Below are 17,287 nucleotides of genomic sequence, written 5' to 3'. Positions count from 1 at the left end.
GACGTCTGCGAGGGAGTCAGTTGGACCGTTAGATAATCAAGGAGTTAAAGGTGCACAGGAAAGATAAGGCCATTGTGGAAAGACTAAATGTATTTGCTTTGGTGTTTACCAATGAAGATATTGGGGAGATACCAATTCCACAGACTGTTTTCAAGGGTGATGATTCAGATGAACTGAACCATATCACAGTGAAACTGGAAGATGTAGTAGGCCTGATTGACAAACTGAAGAGTAACAAATAGCCTGGACCAAATGGAATATACCCCCCAGGGTTCTGAAAGAACTAAAAAAATGAAATTTCTGATCTATTACTAGTAATTTGTAACCTACCATTAAAATTGCCTATTGTACCCCAAGACTGGAAGGTGGCCAATTTAACCCAATATTTAAAAAAGGCTACAGGAGTGATGAAGGAAGCTATAGACCAGTGAGCCTGACTTCAGTGTCTGGAAAAATTATCAAATAGACAGACATGATTTAAATGGGACCAACCAGCATGGATTTACCCAAGGGAAGTCTTGACACACAAATCTGCTACATTTTTTTGAAGGGGTCAATAAACAAGGATAAAGGTGAACCAACAGATGTAGAATATTTGTCAAATGCCTTCTGAAAATCCAAAGTGCCCTATGAGAGGCCGCTAAGAAAATTAAAAAGTAAAGGGATAGGAGTCAATGTACTTTTCTGGCTTGCAAAACGGTTAAAAGACAGGAACAGAGATTAAGATTAAAAGGTCAGTTTTCTAAGTGGAGAGAGGTAAACCATGGAGTGCCTCAGGGATGTGTACTTGGACTGGTGCTTTTTAATATATTTATAAATGATCTGGAAAGGGGAACGACGAGAGGTGATCAAATTTACAGATGACAAAATAATTCAGAGAAGTTAAATCACATGCAAATTGTGATAAATTGCAGGACTGGAAGATCTAGCATCCAAATGGCAGATGAAATTTAACGTGGACAAGTGCAAGGTGATGCATATAGGGAAAAATAATCCATTCTGTTACACGATGTTAGGTTTCATGTTAGGAGTTGCCACCAAGGAAAAAGATCTAGGTGTCATAACAATACATTGAAATCATCAGCTCAGTGTTCTGTGGTGGTTAAAAAAAGCAAACATAATATTAGGAATTATAAGGAAGGGAATGATTAATACAATGGAGAATGACATAATGCCTCTGTATTGCTCCATGGTGAGACCGCATATCTTGAGTACTGTGCTCAATTCTGGTCGTAACATCTCCAAAAAGATATTTATGCACTGGAGAAAGTACAGAGAAGTGCAACCAAAATGATAAAGGGGATAGAATGGCTCCCCTGCAAAGAAGGGCTAAAAAGGTTAGAGCTCTTCAACTTGGAGAAGAGATGGCTGAGGGGGGGTAAGGATATGCTGGTGGTCTATAAAATCATGAGAGGACTAGAACGGGTTAACGTAAATCAGTTGTTTACCCTTTCAGATAATACAAGGACTGGGGGCATGTCATGAAGTTAGCAAGTGGCACATTTAACACAAATTAAAGAAAATTGTTGTTCACTCAGGGCCAGATTTTTAAAAAGTACGCGCACGCGTACTTTTGTTTACGCAACCAGCGCAAGCAAGGCTGCGCAAAATCAGCAGCCTGCGCGTGCCGAGCCGCGCAGCCTGCCTCCGTTCCCTCCAAAGCCGCTCCGAAATTGGAGCGGCCTTGGAGGGAGCTTTCCTTCAGCCTCCCTCCACCTTCCCCTCCCTTCCCCTATCTATCCCACCCCCAAGCCCTACCTAAATCCCCCCCCCCCACTTTTGTTGTACAAGTTACGCCTGCCCAAGGCAGGCGTAACTTGCGCGCACCGGCTCACCATCCCCCGGCACAGGCCGCAGGACTCGGGATTGCCCCCCCGGCCTGCCCCTGAACCATTGTCACGCTCCCAGACTGCCCCCTGACGCCCCTTTTACGAAGCCCCGGGACTTACGCGCGTCCAGGGGCTTTACGCGTGCCAGTGGCCTATGCAAAATAGGCGCGCCGGCACGCAGGGTTTTTAAAATCTACCCCTCAATGCATAATTAAGCTCTGGAATTCATTGTCAGAGGATGTTAAGGCAATTAGCTTATTTGGGTTTAAAAAAGGTTTGGCAAGTTTCTGGAGGAGAAGTTCATAAACTATTAGTCAAGTAGGAAATAGCCATTGCATATTAGGAACTATTAGGAAATAGCCACTGCTTATTACTGACATTAGTAGCATGGGATCTATTTAATATTTGGGTACTTGCATCTTGGCTTGGCCACTGTTGGAAACAGGAAGCTGGGCTTGTTGAACCCTCAGCCTGACCCAGTATGGCAACTTATGTTCCTACTTTTGGAACATTAATATACAGTGCTGCAAATGTCTAGTAGCACTTTAAAAATGATAAATAGTATTAACAGTAGTAAGAAAGTGCAGAGTATGTTGTGCAGATCAGTGAAAAACTCCTATTTTATATATTTCGATATGTATTTTTAAGTTAGGAAAATGTGAAAAATCTACAAAAGTGTGAAGACTTTTATAAGGCATTGTATTCTAGAATCACAGCAAGCTTTTAAGCTCCATATGTGGAAACTAATGTATAAACGGGCAAATTTTATAATCTGTTGAAAAAAATTTATCAGTGTCAGGTTTAACACTCATAAATCATCATACTGTGGACCACTTAAGTCTACCAACCTGTACGACTTCTGGGTGTTTCTCAGCCTCATCTGTTTCAGTTGATGCAAATTCCTCAAAATGGCTAAAATCAGCAAAATTTGGTTGCTCTGGTATTTGTTGAGGTGAGGTACTAGTGTGAGTCAGACCTTCAGCATCTCCTCCTGGGCGATGCACGTGAGAACCTGAAGCCTATGTAGGACAGAAAGTTATTAAATTAACTGCCAGCTTCATTTACCAATTGTGACAAACTTCCAGCAGTATTATGTTTTGTCAAGCCAAACTAAGCAGAATCAGTATTCAGTACTAATTGGGGAATATTATTTCTGGTCTGCAGAGGTTCAGTAATTGGCCACTGTTGAAAACAGGATGCTGGGCTTGATGGACCCTTGGTCTGACCCAGTATGGCATGTTCTTATGTTCTTAACAGAGGCTATATATAATATATGATGTTTTTTTTCTTTATTGAAAATGTTGTTGCAATTGAACACACTGATACCTGTCTGAGCCATATAACCAAAAACTTTACAGCATTTGAACTCCCCCTCCTCCCCAATGAATATATGATTTTAAGAGAAAGGAGGGCACTTCAACCATAGCCATGAGGTAGCAAATGTTGCTTACCTGATGTAACAGGTGTTCTCACAGGACAGCAGGATGTTAGTCCTCACAAATGGGTGACATCGAGGATGGAGCCCAACCACGGAAAACTTCTGTCAAAGTTTCAGGAACTTTGACTGGCCCCTACTGGGCATGCCCAGCACGGCACTAACCCTGCAGCCAGCAGGGGTCTCCCTTCAGTCTTGTTTCAAAGCTACAGGCAGTGCCGAAAAGATAAATAAAAATGAACCCAACACCGCGGGGTGGCGGGCGGGTTTCGTGAGGACTAACATCCTGCTGTCCTGTGAGAACACCTGTTACATCAGGTAAGCAACATTTGCTTTCTCACAAGACAAGCAGGATGGTTGTCCTCACAAATGGGTGAGTACCGAGCTAAGGATGTCCTGACTTGCACCAAATGTACCCAGCGGCGTGCAACAGGCACAACAACTGGGGAGGAATTTGGTAAGGACATCTGTTGGTACATCAAGTTGGAAAAAGGTTACGCAAGACAGATTGGCCGAAGATGGAATCTTGTCTTCCAGCTTTATCCAAACAATAGTGGGCTGCAAAGGTATGGAGGGAACTCCAGGTTGCAGCTTTGCAGATGTCAGGAAGCGGCACCGATCGAAGGTGTGCTACTGAAGTCGCCATGGCCCTCACAGAGTGTGCCTTAACACGGTCTTGGAAAGGAATGCCAGCTTGCTGATAGCAGAAGGAAATGCAGTCCGCCAACCAGGAGGAAAGAGCCTGCTTACCCACAGGTTGTCCTAACTTGTTAGGATGGAAAGAGACGAATAATTGAGTGCTCTTCCTGTGAGAAACTGTACGGTCTAGATAGAATGCTAGAGCTCGTTTACAGTCTAGGGTATGCAGAGTCTGTTCCCCTGAGTTGGAGTGGGGCCTGGGAAAGAAGATAGGTAGTATGATGGATTGATTGATATTAAACTCCGAAACTACCTTAGGTAAAAATTTAGGGTGAGTGCGGAGTACCGCCCGGTCCTGCAGGAGTTTAGTGTAAGGCGGATAGGTAACTAGGGCCTGTAATTCACTAACCCTGCGAGCTGAAGTGATAGCCAAAAGGAATAACACTTTCCATGTGAGATATTTTAGGTCACAGGAGTGCAGAGGTTCGAAAGGTGGTTTCATAAGGCGACCAAGAACCAGATTAAGGTCCCAAGATGGGGCTGGAGGACGTAAAGGTGGCTTCAAATGGAGCAAGCCTTTAAGAAAACGGGTTACCAGGGGTTGTACTGAGATAGGGACACCCCCGATACCTTTATGGAAGGCGGCTACCGCACTAACATGCATTCTAATGGAAGAGGTCTTTAGACCTGATTCTGATAGATGCCATAAATAGTCCAAGAATTTAGAGATTGGACAGGAAAGGGGATCAAGGGACTGAACTGCACCATGATGTGTACCGTTTCCATTTGTATGAGTAAGATTTTCTTGTGGAAGGCTTTCGTGAAGCGATCAGGACACGAGAAACTGAATCCGAAAGGTTAAATGGCTGAAGGACTAACCTTTCAACATCCATGCTGTCAGTGACAAGGCTCGGAGGTTGGGATGGAGGAGGCATCCGTCGTTTTGAGTGAGCAGATGCGGGTCCGTTCCCAGAGGAATGTGTCTGCGGATGGAGAGATCCTGTAGTATGGGAAACCACACTTGGCGTGGCCAGTGCGGCGCTATCAGGATCATAGTTCCTCTGTCCTGATGCAGCTTCACGAGAGTCTTCGACAGAAGAGGAAGTGGAGGGAATGCATAAAGCAGACCGGTTGTCCACGTGAGGGAGAATGCATCCCTCGGCCGAGAGTGCTGGCTCCGAATGAGAGAGCAGTAATTGTCCACTTTGTGGTTCTGAGGGGACGCAAAGAGGTCTATGTGGGGATAACCCCACTTGTGAAATAGAGAGGTCGCTACCAAGGGATTGAGTGACCACTCGTGCGGTTGGAAGACACGGCTCAGCTGGTCTGCCAATACATTGTCCACTCCCGGGAGGTAGGTGGCTTTGAGGTACATGGAGCGGGAGAGGGCTTCCGCCCAAATCTGCGCAGCTTCCTGACACAGAAGGAAGGAGCCTGTGCCTCCCTGCTTGTTTATGTACCACATGGCCACCTGGTTGTCTGTTTGAATTAAGATTGCGTGGTTCGATAGGCAATCTTGAAAGGTCCTGAGAGCATAGCGGATTGCTCGCAGCTCCAGGAAATTTATCTGGTGTTTGGCTTCCTCTAGTGACCAGTATCCTTGAGTTTGCAGATTGTGTAGATGGGCTCCCCACCCGATGTTGGAAGCGTCGGTGGTGAGGATTATCTGGGGATCTGGTGGAAGAAAGGACAAGCCCTGTAGGAGGTTGTATTGATTTGTCCACCAGGCAAGAGACAGACGGAGTGCGTCGGTGATTGTAACAATGGCGGACAGAGGCTGAAGAGCTTGAGTCCATTGTAATCTTAGAGTCCATTGTGTGACTCTCATGGCCAGACGGGCCATGGGAGTTACTTGAACTGAAGAGGCCATATGTCCTAGTAGAATGAGGAATTGGCGAGCCGTGGCTGTGTGTTGAGACCGCAGCTGGCGAGCTAGGGACACCAGAGTCTTGGCCCGTTGATGAGGGAGGAAGGCTTTTGTTTGTAAGGTGTCCAAGTCTGCCCCAATGAAAGATAAGGTCTGAGATGGGACCAAGTAGGATTTCTCGTAATTGACAAGAAATCCTAGAGAGAGCAAAGTATGAATTGTTAGGGTCAGGGAGGACCGAGCTATTTGCTGGGTTGGGGCCCTGATTAACCAATCGTCCAGGTAGGGGTAGACGTGGACACCTTCCTTCCTGAGGAATGCTGCTACCACCACGAGGCATTTGGTAAAGACTCGTGGTGCGGACGCCAGGCCGAAAGGTAGTACTCTGTATTGGTAGTGGTTTCGGCCTACTAGAAAACGTAGGTATTTGCGATGAGATTCTGTGATCGCAATGTGGGTATATGCATCTTTCAGGTCTAGAGAGCATAGCCAATCCCCTCTTTGCAGCAGAGGGAGCAGCGAGCCCAGGGTTACCATCTTGAACTTTTCCTTGAAAAGGTATTTGTTGAGGGCCCGTAGGTCCAGGATTGGACGAAGTCCCCCTGACTTTTTTGGTATCAGGAAGTACCTGGAATAGAACCCGAGTCCTTGTTGTAAGGGAGGAACGGGTTCTATAGCGTTTGACTGTAGGAGAAGAGAAACTTCCTGCTCTAAAAGAACAGAGTGATTGGTGAGTCTCCATGCCTGCAAAGGTGGGGAGTCGGCAGGAAGGGATAGGAAGTTGAGGTGGTAACCCTGTGCAATAATTGCTATCACCCATTGATCTGTGGTGATTTGATGCCACTTTTCTAGGAAGTGGCACAGCCGTCCTCCTACGGGTATAGTTGGAAGAGGGGTTTGGCAACTGCTCTCTAAGTGAAAGTCAAAAACCCGCCGCAGGGCCCGGTTGTGGAGCTGCTGCAGGCTTTTGTTTACGAGTCTGGCGAGGCTGAGTCTTATGGTAAGACCGTGCAGGCCTAGGCTTGGTTGATGGGGGAAAATACTTTCGTGGCCTAAAGAAAGACTTCTTGGAGTCCTTTCTAAAGGGCTGTTTAGAAGGCAAGTCAGGAGGAATGGATGAGAGCTGTTTAAGTGTCTCATGATGATCCTTCAATTCAGCAACAATTTGTTGAATTTGCTCACCAAACAAATTATCCCCTAGGCAGGGTAAATCAGAGAGCCTGTCCTGAACTTCTGGACGAAGGTCGGAGGATTTAAGCCAAGCCCAACGTCTGGCAGAGATGGCCGTAGCAGAAATTCTAGTGGAAGCATCAAAGATGTCAAAGGCTGTTCGTATTTCATGCTTCCCAGCTTCAAACCCTTTATTTAGAAGGGATTGAAGCTGTGGCTGGAACTGTTCAGGCAAGGCATCAGTGTATTCCTGCATCTATTTCAGGATGGCCCTATTATATTGAGTCATATAAAGTTGATAAGAAGCTATTCTGGAAATCAGCATAGCTCCATGATATACCTTCCTACCTATACTATCCAGGAATTTGTTTTCCTTAGTAGGAGGTATGGAAGAGTGTGGCTTTAGTCGCTTAGCTTTCTTTTGAGCTGATTCTACGACTACAGAATGATGGTCTAACTGAGGTTTTTGAAAACCAGGTGCTGACTGTACAAGATATGTAGCGTCAGCTTTTTTGTTGACCGGGGAAACAGATCCGGGAGATTCCCAATTCTTTTTAAGAAGGTCTAGAAAAACCTGGTGAATGGGAATAGAAGTGATGACTTTCGGGGCATCCAAAAATTGGAGCAATTCCATCATCTGGTGCCTGTCATCTTGTTTGGATTGAAGTTGGAATGGGACCAACTCTGACATTTCCTTCACAAAATTTATGAAAGAGAGGTCCTCAGGGGGAGAACGCTTTCTACTCTCCGCAGGAGAGGGAGGTGAAGGCAAATCATCGGTGTCAGTAGAGGTATCATCACCCCAAGTATCATAGGGATCTGGATGATGACCTGCAGGACCTCGAGGGGGCTGGACACCTGAAGGCCCAGGTTGAGGTTCCGAAATATCGATTGGAATCACCAGAGGCATCGAGAAAATCCTCGATGGAATCGGTGCCGGTGTAGGCATCGAGGGAACCGGTATCGGTCTCGATGGAATCGGTGTCGGCATCGGAAACCTCGGTGGAGCAGAGGTGCGTATCGCCCCCGAAGAAGAAATCGGTGGCGAGGGACGACCTGGCATCGATTGAACAATTCCCGAAGGGGGAATTCGATACGGTGTTTCTCCGCTTGATGATAAACCTGTCGGTGACAGCGGTCTTACCGGTGTCGGTGACTGGAGTATCACCGGTGGAAGGGCTGTCATGAGCGCCTCCATCCGGTGTAGCAGCGGTGCCAGTGCTGCTGCAATCGGCTCGGTGACCGGTTCCACTCTCGGTGCCGGAGGAGTCTGGAACCGTAGCATTGCTTTGTCGATGGCCTCCTGGACCAGCCAGTCCAGTTCTGCCCGGAGACCAGGGGTAACAAGACCCGGCTCGACGGGAGAGGGAGGCTGAGGCTGAGCCGGAGGGACCACCGTCACCGGTGGGATCGCGGCTCCCAAACCCTAAGGGGGTGAGGGTTGCCTCGGTGCCTGCGAAACAGTAGTGGATGGTGCCACTTCTGATCGAGACTTTTTTGGCGGTGGCTCGGTCGGTGCTGAGGTCGATGACGTCGATTCCTCGACAGGCCGAGACTTATGACGTCGATGGCGATGTTTTTCTTTCCGATCCCCTCGATCATCAGGGGAAGGAACGGGAGTCAATGGCCGCGAAGTCATCGATGGCGGACGGTCACCGAAGGGTTGTCGATGATGATGAGACCTCGATGGTGCCGGTTCCGATGACGTCGATGCAATCGATGGCGTTGGGGTACGAGCTTGGAAGAGGAGCCCCATCTTCTCCATTCTGGCTTTGCGACCCTTTGGTGTCATTAAGGCACATTTGGTGCAAGTCAGAACATCATGCTCACTCCCTAAACACAAAACACAGACTCTATGAGGGTCTGTGATTGACATAGTTCGGGTACAGTCCAGACACCGACGGAACCCCGACGCCATGGCGAAAAGCCAAAAATTTAGCCGCGAGACTGTCGAATGCCAACGGACCTCAAGGGCCAAACTCGACGGAAGTCGACCAAACGACGGCAAAAAACTTACCGAAGTTCCGCGGACCGAAAAATTCGTCGAAGAGAGACCCCTGAGGGGCAAATTTTTCTGAGAATTAGTTATTCAAAATTCCTGTCAGGAACGTGGTTAAGAGCTCTTCTACCGCGTGGCTACTGCTGCGCGGAAAAAAGAAGACTGAAGGGAGACCCCTGCTGGCTGCAGGGTTAGTGCCGTGCTGGGCATGCCCAGTAGGGGCCAGTCAAAGTTCCTGAAACTTTGACAGAAGTTTTCCGTGGTTGGGCTCCATCCTCGATGTCACCCATTTGTGAGGACAACCATCCTGCTTGTCCTGTGAGAACATATATTGCTCTTTAAAAAGTTTCAGATTTACCAATTTAACATTTACATACATTTTTTTTAAATGGTAAGTTACAAAAGTAATTATGCTGTCAAAAGCACTTTATATTAACTTTTTCAGTCATCTTAGTATATCAAAGAGTTAAGAGTTCAGCAATTTTCATAAAACCTTGATACCTAATAAAACAATAGCAATGTTGAAACTTTTTGGCATTATACCAAACACATTGTTCTGAAAGCCAGGTATAATAGGTCTATTTTTTTTAAAGCATTTTTCTGTATAAGATTAGTTCATCCTACATTTGTAAATGTCTTCTAGACACACTTTTAGAGAATTTCTTAAAACCATAAGACATTTAAATTAGCAATATCAACTTCAGCTTAAGATAATATATTTGACAATTAAGAACAAAAACCTGTTTTATTCAGATATTTAATTCATTTCTAAGAAGGCAGTAGTCGTTAAACTTTAAGAAATGGGAAAGGAGACGTGGGTAAGGAAAACAGGTAAGAAAGGAGACTGGGATAAGCACCAAACAAAAAAATCTATTTTATCTAATGAGAGTGATTTAAACAAACTCCTACTGGTCAGAATACAATAAATTAATTCTAATTATGCATTACTTTAATAAAATTCACTGTATTTTAAATAAAAATCCAGTCATTTTATCTTAACAGCTCCTGCTACACACAGAAAAAGTCAAAATTGCAGTTGAGGTTGGTAGTATATTTCCTAAGATGCAGAATTTGGGATTCTCTGCAGGTCCATGAAAAAGCTTCTTTTTTTCAATACACCACTCAATATTGAAATCTTACTTTCTACACTGTTATGTCGTAGAAAGTAAGATTATTAATTTTAGAGTATATTAGTAGCATAATATTGTCATAGTTTACAACATTCAAATTTAGAAGTGATTCCTACTGAAGCAAGGATAAATCTTACTGATAATTTCCTTTCCTTTATTTCTGCTACACTAGTTAAGAACATGTGGCTTTCATCCCTCTTCCAGCAGATGGAGGCACCTCCCCCCCACCCCTTTTTTTTTTTTTTTTTTTAAAGGAAATCACTACTACATATGTGACTTATACAACTGGTATAGCCAGTATTCTTCTGTCAAGGCAAAAAATTCAAAACTACTGAAAAATAATGAATAAATAATTCATGCAAGATAATTAACTGTAAAATTTTAAAACTTTAAAATTATTAAATTGCTTAAGAAGTTTCTTATGAAAAAGAATATTTTCCCAAAGCATTAAAATGTCAACATCTAAGCTTAATAGCTTAATCTTTTTTTTTTTCTTTCATTTTAAGCTTCCCAGGTGGGTTTCTTATTTATTTATTTATTTGATGAGTTTTATATACCGTTATTCGGTTGAGCCATCATAACGGTTTACAAAAGTGTACAATATCTTGTAACAGAGCATTAGAAAGAACAGTACTTAACAGATGGGTAGCAGTACAAAACCATTTGAACTATTAAACAATATCAGAGAAATAGATATCAAGTCCAGAAGGAGTTCTTGACTGAAGTAGAAGAAATCATCAGATAAGATAATTTCTCCTTCATTATCTCTCTTCTACACCAGTCAGGCACATATAGGCAGTCCCAAAGACCATCCACTCTGGATGGGAGGATATCATCCCTGCTTTTAGAACACTTGCTTCAATTGTGTCCTGTCTTGTGAGAATATCCAATCTGTAATTTCTAGCAAATTAACTCAAAGTCAACCATGTGGCTGATTTACAAATGTCTGAGGGCTTACTGCATCTACCGCTGTCTAAGATGATAGCGCTCTAGTTGAATGGGCTCTGATGGCATTCAAAGCCTGGTGAAATTGTTTCGTTTATTCATCTTGCTATGGTAGCTTTAGGTGTAGCCTCCCCCTTGCAGGGGCTTCCAAACTATATGAGTTTTGAAGCAAATTTGTGTTCTCTAGATATTTTATTAGGATTCAAACATCTAAGTATCTTAGAGATCTGTTTTTCCCTTAACATTCTTCTGTGATGAATGTTAGTAGAACTGTCTGAGATGAAATGCAGAAATTACATTACAGATGGTACTGGACTGACTGTTACTGAATCTGTATTAATTTTTAAGAGCCTCTATAAATAAAGCCTTATCTCTGATATATGCTTTGCTGATGTTATTGATACTAAAAAGGATTGCTTTTAGTGTTAGGTCCTTAATTGAAATTTTACTCTGTTCAAAATTTGCTGTTGCCAGTGCCCATAACACCAGATTTACATTCCACTGTGGAATTACTACTCTAAACTGAGGACATAATCTTAACTCCTCAAGAAACAAGAAGCATCTTTATGAGTTGCTACTGAAATCCCTTTTATTCTGCCCCTGAAGCAAGAACTTCCTCACTACTTGCACTTTCACTGAATTAAATGTTAAACTTTGTTCTTAACCTTTCTGGAGGAATGTTAAAATAGTTGCAATTTTCACCTGCCAAGGTGATACTGCATTTAGCTTACAAAGTACCTCAAAGATATTGCCACACCCAAACATATAAAGATGTTTACGTTTTTCTGGCCTTCAAAACAACTGAAATTACTGAAAGGGAATAACTTTTTCTTTGTTTTAACCAACTTTGATCTCAAGCCATAAGAGAATGGAGATGGGTTGTTCATTACTATTGGAACCCTGACTCCCTGCAAATGTTGGGGTTGGATCTACAGTTAAATCTTATAAGGGCTACCTACCATGGTCTTCTGGGCCATTTGGAGCCACTAGCACCACAAACTTTCTCCTTCTTTATTTTCCTTAGAGTACACTCTATCAAGGGCCAAGGAGGGAAAACATACATCAACTCCAGTTTTGGCCATCTTTGGACCAAAATGTCTTATTGCTTTGCTTCTGAACACTTTTCGTTGGCTGTAAAATCTTCTGACCTTTGTATTTTTGCAACTTGTCATCAGATCTATTTGTCCCAGCACTTTACAATCATTCAATATATTTCCTGACTGAGCTCCCACTCTCCAGGATCCAGTACATTCCTGCTGAGAAAAATTGGCATTTTTGTTTTCTTGCCATGCAATATGAATTGTAGATACTTGTGCAAGATTTCTTTCCACCCATGCGAAAACAAGATTGGTCTCCTCAAGCATCCCCTGACTCAGAGCTCCTCCTTGGTTGTTTATGTATGCCACCTTTGTTGCACTGTCGCAGAGTATTTTCACTGCTATTCCTTTTAGGATAGGAAGAAAATGAAGCAATGACAATCTTATCACTTTGTCTCCAGTCAGTTTACAGACCACAATACCTCAAAGTTCACAGCCCTTCAACATACTGATTCTGACAATGTGCTCCCCAGCCTACTATACTTGCACCTGTTATTACTAAAATCCAAGTTGGAATTTCAAGCATAATATATTTCTTTAGGTTTGTTCTTTGTGCCCACTAATGTAGACTTTCTTTTACTGATACTGGCGGGGAGGCAGACAGTCTTAACTTTGAACTTGAGGCTTCTATCTTGACTGACATGCAGCGTGAAGAAGTCTCATGTGGGCTCCCGAACATGGAACTAATTCTGTGATTGCTACCATGGTACCTGACAACTGAGGACTGTCTTAGGCCTTCGGCGTTTGATGATTGTAAATCTTTTACTTGATCAAAAACCTTTACAATTCTTTTGGGAGACTGACAATTCCATCCTTAATATTGAAGACAGCTCCTAGAAATTCTATAAGAACATGCCATACTGGGTCAGACCAAGGGTCCTTCAAGCCCAGCATCCTGTTTCCAACAGTGGCCAATCCAGGCCATAAGAACCTGGCAAGTACCCAAAAACTAAGTCTATTCCATGTTACCATTGCTAGTAATAGAGGTGGCTATTTTCTAAGTCAACTCAATTAATAGCAGGTAATGGACTTCTCCTACAAGAACTTATCCAATCCTTTTTGAACACAGCTATACTAACTGCACTAACCACATCCTCTGGCAACAAATTCCAGAGTTTAATTGTACGTTGAGTAAAAAAGAACTTTCTCCGATTAGTTTTAAATGTGCCACACGCTAACTTCATGAAGTGCCCCCTAGTCTTTCTATTATCCGAAAGAGTAAATAACCGATTCACATCTACCCGTTCTAGACCTTTCATGATTTAACACACCTCTATCATATCCCCCCCTTAGCCATCTCTTCTCCAAGCTGAAAATCCTAACCTTTTTAGTCTTTCCTCATAGGGGAGCTGTTCCATTCCCCTCATTTTGGTAGCCCTTCTCTGTACCTTCTCCAACGCAATTATATCTTATCTGAGATTCAGCGACCAGAATTGTACACAGTATTCAAGGTGCGGTCTCACCATGGAGCGATACAGAGGCATTATGACATTTTCCGTTTTATTCACCATTCCCTTTCTTTTTTTTTTTTATTTAATATTTATTCAATTTTATACATTTAATAATACAAGAACAATCTTGGTTAAGAAAAGCATATTAGGGTACAAATCATAATTACTACTTAAATTAACATTACTAAGGCAAATATATCTATAATGCTGATTTAGTCCTCAATATAAGGAACCAATTTAATCTAGTCTCATAATGAAATTTTACTAATCTCAAATAAATGTGTTTTGCTACGTACTCTATATTTTACTTAGGGCTCACTAAACGTATAGGTACTATGGAGATTCCAATTCAAGATTTCCCTCTTGTATTTTGTCGCTAAGAAAAATTGATAATTGAGGGGGAGAGTAAAAAACAAAGGATTTACCCTTGTATCCTATACAACATTTACAAGGATATTTAAGGCGAAAGGTTGCCCCTATTTGGAGTACCTTCGCCCTAAATAGCAAAAATTGTTTCTTCCTCTTCTGTGTCATTTTAGAAAAGTCTGGGTAGATTCTTATGGCTAAAGTCAGAAATGGTTCCGTCCTGTGTTTAAAAAATAATCGGAACACCCAGTCACGATCCGTTTCAAATACAAAAGTGATTAATAAAGTGGCACTCCGTACCAATTCACTATCGGATGTCTCCAAAATTTTGGAAAGATCCAAACTAGTTTCCAATTTATGAATAACTTGAATTCCCTCCTGTTCTTCCTGCTGTGTTCCTTTTCTATACATTGGGATGTAGTAACTCTTCACTAGTGGTGGAATAGTGTTTTCTGGTACTTTAAGGATTTCTATTAAATATTTCTTAAACATTTCTTTAGGTGTTATATGTGGTAGCATTGGGAAATTAACAAAACAAAGGTTTTTCTTTCTATTAACATTTTCTAGGTTCTCCAATTTTATTTGCAATATTTGGTTTTCTTTTATCATTGCATCTTGTACCCTTTTTGTACTATATCTTCCTTCATTTTCTCTAGTTCTTTAATTTCTTTATCTTTTCTTAATTCCATATTAATTAATTTTCCCTGTATGTTATTTACTTTATCTATCACTGGATTTACTTGAGCTATCATAGAATTCTGCAGGCTCACTATAGCTTCCATTATTACATCCAATGTAACAACTTCGGGTTTAATTATCTGTGGTACAGATATTTTAGGCAAATAAACAGAGTTGTCCATCTTTATTATTAAATCTTGATGATTATCTCCTTGTACCACGTTTGGTGAGGTGATCAGTCCTGTCCGGACTTTCCCCGGACCTTCTATTCCAGACAAATCCAGGGAGCTTGGGCCTACTACTGGGGAACCTAAATCTGCGACTTCCGCAGTTGTGGCCTCCCTCCAAGATCCATGGGCTCTGGATATAGCCGGGTTCACTGGTGGTTCCCTTTGGATCGGGGAAAAAGATGTTGAAAGGTCCGATGGTAAGGCCTCAGAAATAAATTCCAGAGGCCCTTCCATCTGCGCCACATCCGATCTTAATGTACATTGCACATGTGAATCCATAGGTCCTTTTATTTGGTTACCAAGGGTAGTTGTAGGCTCAACTCGCTCCTTGGCTCTCCTTTTCCTTACAGAATGAGGCATTTTGAAAGTTATGCTACTCAGGACTTAAAAGAATCCACATTCAAATACACTCTCTTCTTGGCTCCTTAGAGAGGAGAAGTTATAATGAGAGGGTTACTTACAGTTTAAGGAGGAGACCTGTTCAGACACAATTCCGACACAAAGTCGCACTAAGCCGTGCGCCCCTTAAAAAGCGCGGCTTAGAACAAGCGCCGGCGACGACAAGCGCCGCTGCAGGTCCGATTTTATGTGCCCAGTCGTCCCGCCTCGATGACGTCACACGGGGGCGGGGTTTCCAGTGTCGTCGGGGCCGGGTAGCCTCACCACGAGGGACTCAAGGCCGGGCTGCCCTCACCTCCGCAGGTATTTCAATTTAATTAAGGACCCTCTCGCCTCCTGCTCCTCCGAAAAAGACTGCTGCAGGGCCGATTTTATGTGCCCAGTCGTCCCGCCTCGATGACGTCACACGGGGGCGGGGTTTCCAGCGTCGTCGGGGCCGGGTAGCCTCACCACGAGGGACTCAAGGCCGGGCTGCCCTCACCTCCGCAGGTATTTCAATTTAATTAAGGACCCTCTCGCCTCCTGCTCCTCCCCACCATTCCCTTTCTAATAATTCCCAACATTCTGTTTGCTTTTTTCACTGCCGCAGCACACTGAACTGACGATTTCAATGTGTTTTCCACTATGACGCCAAGATCTCTTTCTTGGGTTGTACCACCTAATATGGAACCTAACATTGTGTAATTATAGCATGGGTTATTTTTCCCTATATTCATCAACTTGCACTTATCCACATTAAATTTCATCTGCCATTTTGATGCCCAATTTTCCAGTCTCACAAGGTCTTCCTGCAATTTATCACAATCTGCTTGTGATTTAACTACTCTGAACAATTTTGTATCATCTGCAAATTTGATTATCTCACTCGTATTTCTTTCCAGATCATTTATAAATATATTGAAAAGTAAGGGTCCCAATACAGATCCCTGAGACACTCCACTGCCCACTCCGTTCCACTGAGAAAATTGTCCATTTAATACTACTGTTTCCTGTCTTTTAGCCAGTTTGCAATCCACGAAAGGACATCGCCACCTATCCCATGACTTTTTACTTTTCCTAGAAGCCTCTCATGAGGAACTTTGTCAAACGCCTTCTGAAAATCCAAGTATACTACATCTACCGGTTCACCTTTATCCACATGTTTATTAACCCCTTCAAAAAAGTGAAGCAGATTTGTGAGGCAAGACTTGCCTTGGGTAAAGCCATGCTGACTTTGTTCCATTAAACCATGTCTTTCTATATGTTCTGTGATTTTGATGTTTAGAACACTTTCCACTATTTTTCCTGGCACGGAAGTCAGGCTAACCGGTCTGTAGTTTCCCGGATCGCCCCTGGAGCCCTTTTTAAATATTGGGGTTACATTAGCTATCTTCCGGTCTTCAGGTACAATGGATGATTTTAATGATAGGTAACAATTTTTAATAGGTCTGAAATTTCATTTTTTAGTTCCTTCAGAACTCTGGGGTGTATACCATCCGGTCCAGGTGATTTACTACTCTTCAGTTTGTCAATCAGGTCTACCACATCTTCTAGGTTCACCATGATTTGGTTCAGTTCATCTGAATCATTACCCATGAAAACCTTCTCCAGTACGGGTATCTCCCCAACATCATCTTCAGTAAACACCGAAGCAAAGAAATCATTTAATCTTTCTGTGATGGCCTTATCTTCTCTAAGTGCCCCTTTAACTCCTCGATCATCTAATGGTCCAACTGACTCCCTCACAGGCTTTCTGCTTCAGATATATTTTTTAAAGTTTTTATTTATTTATTTATTTAAAATCTTTTCCATACCGTCGTTAAGGTGGGTACCGTCACAATGGTTTACAGTAAGGCACATAAAGTAATGCAATTAAAATCTTTCAGTTTACATAGGTGCCATAAGGTTTGGTAACATAGTTTTTAATAAATGTAAATTGATAAATGTGAAAAACATCATGTCCAGGTCAATTCTATGGCAGTTTTGAGTACAAGACTAGTTTTATAATTGTAACTTATTCTTTAGTGATGTGTTCTCTATTAAAACAAAAATAAAAAAACTACACACTTGGTG

At 42.7% G+C, this 17,287-nt stretch overlaps 1 protein-coding gene across 1 annotated transcript in view; it reads right to left on the bottom strand.

The window, feature by feature from the left end:
- REPS1 (RALBP1 associated Eps domain containing 1) overlaps positions 1–17,287 on the bottom strand; it is a 566,482-nt gene that overhangs the window by 88,596 nt on the left and 460,599 nt on the right. The window contains 1 exon segment of the mRNA XM_029596463.1: positions 2,678–2,848. Within this exon segment, the coding sequence (XP_029452323.1) occupies positions 2,678–2,848 (171 nt within the window).

This window comes from Rhinatrema bivittatum, chromosome 3, assembly GCF_901001135.1.
Source record: "Rhinatrema bivittatum chromosome 3, aRhiBiv1.1, whole genome shotgun sequence".
NCBI lineage: Eukaryota > Metazoa > Chordata > Amphibia > Gymnophiona > Rhinatrematidae > Rhinatrema > Rhinatrema bivittatum.
The sequence above is the reverse complement of the archived record's forward strand: the minus strand, read 5'-3'. Positions and strand labels throughout refer to the sequence as shown.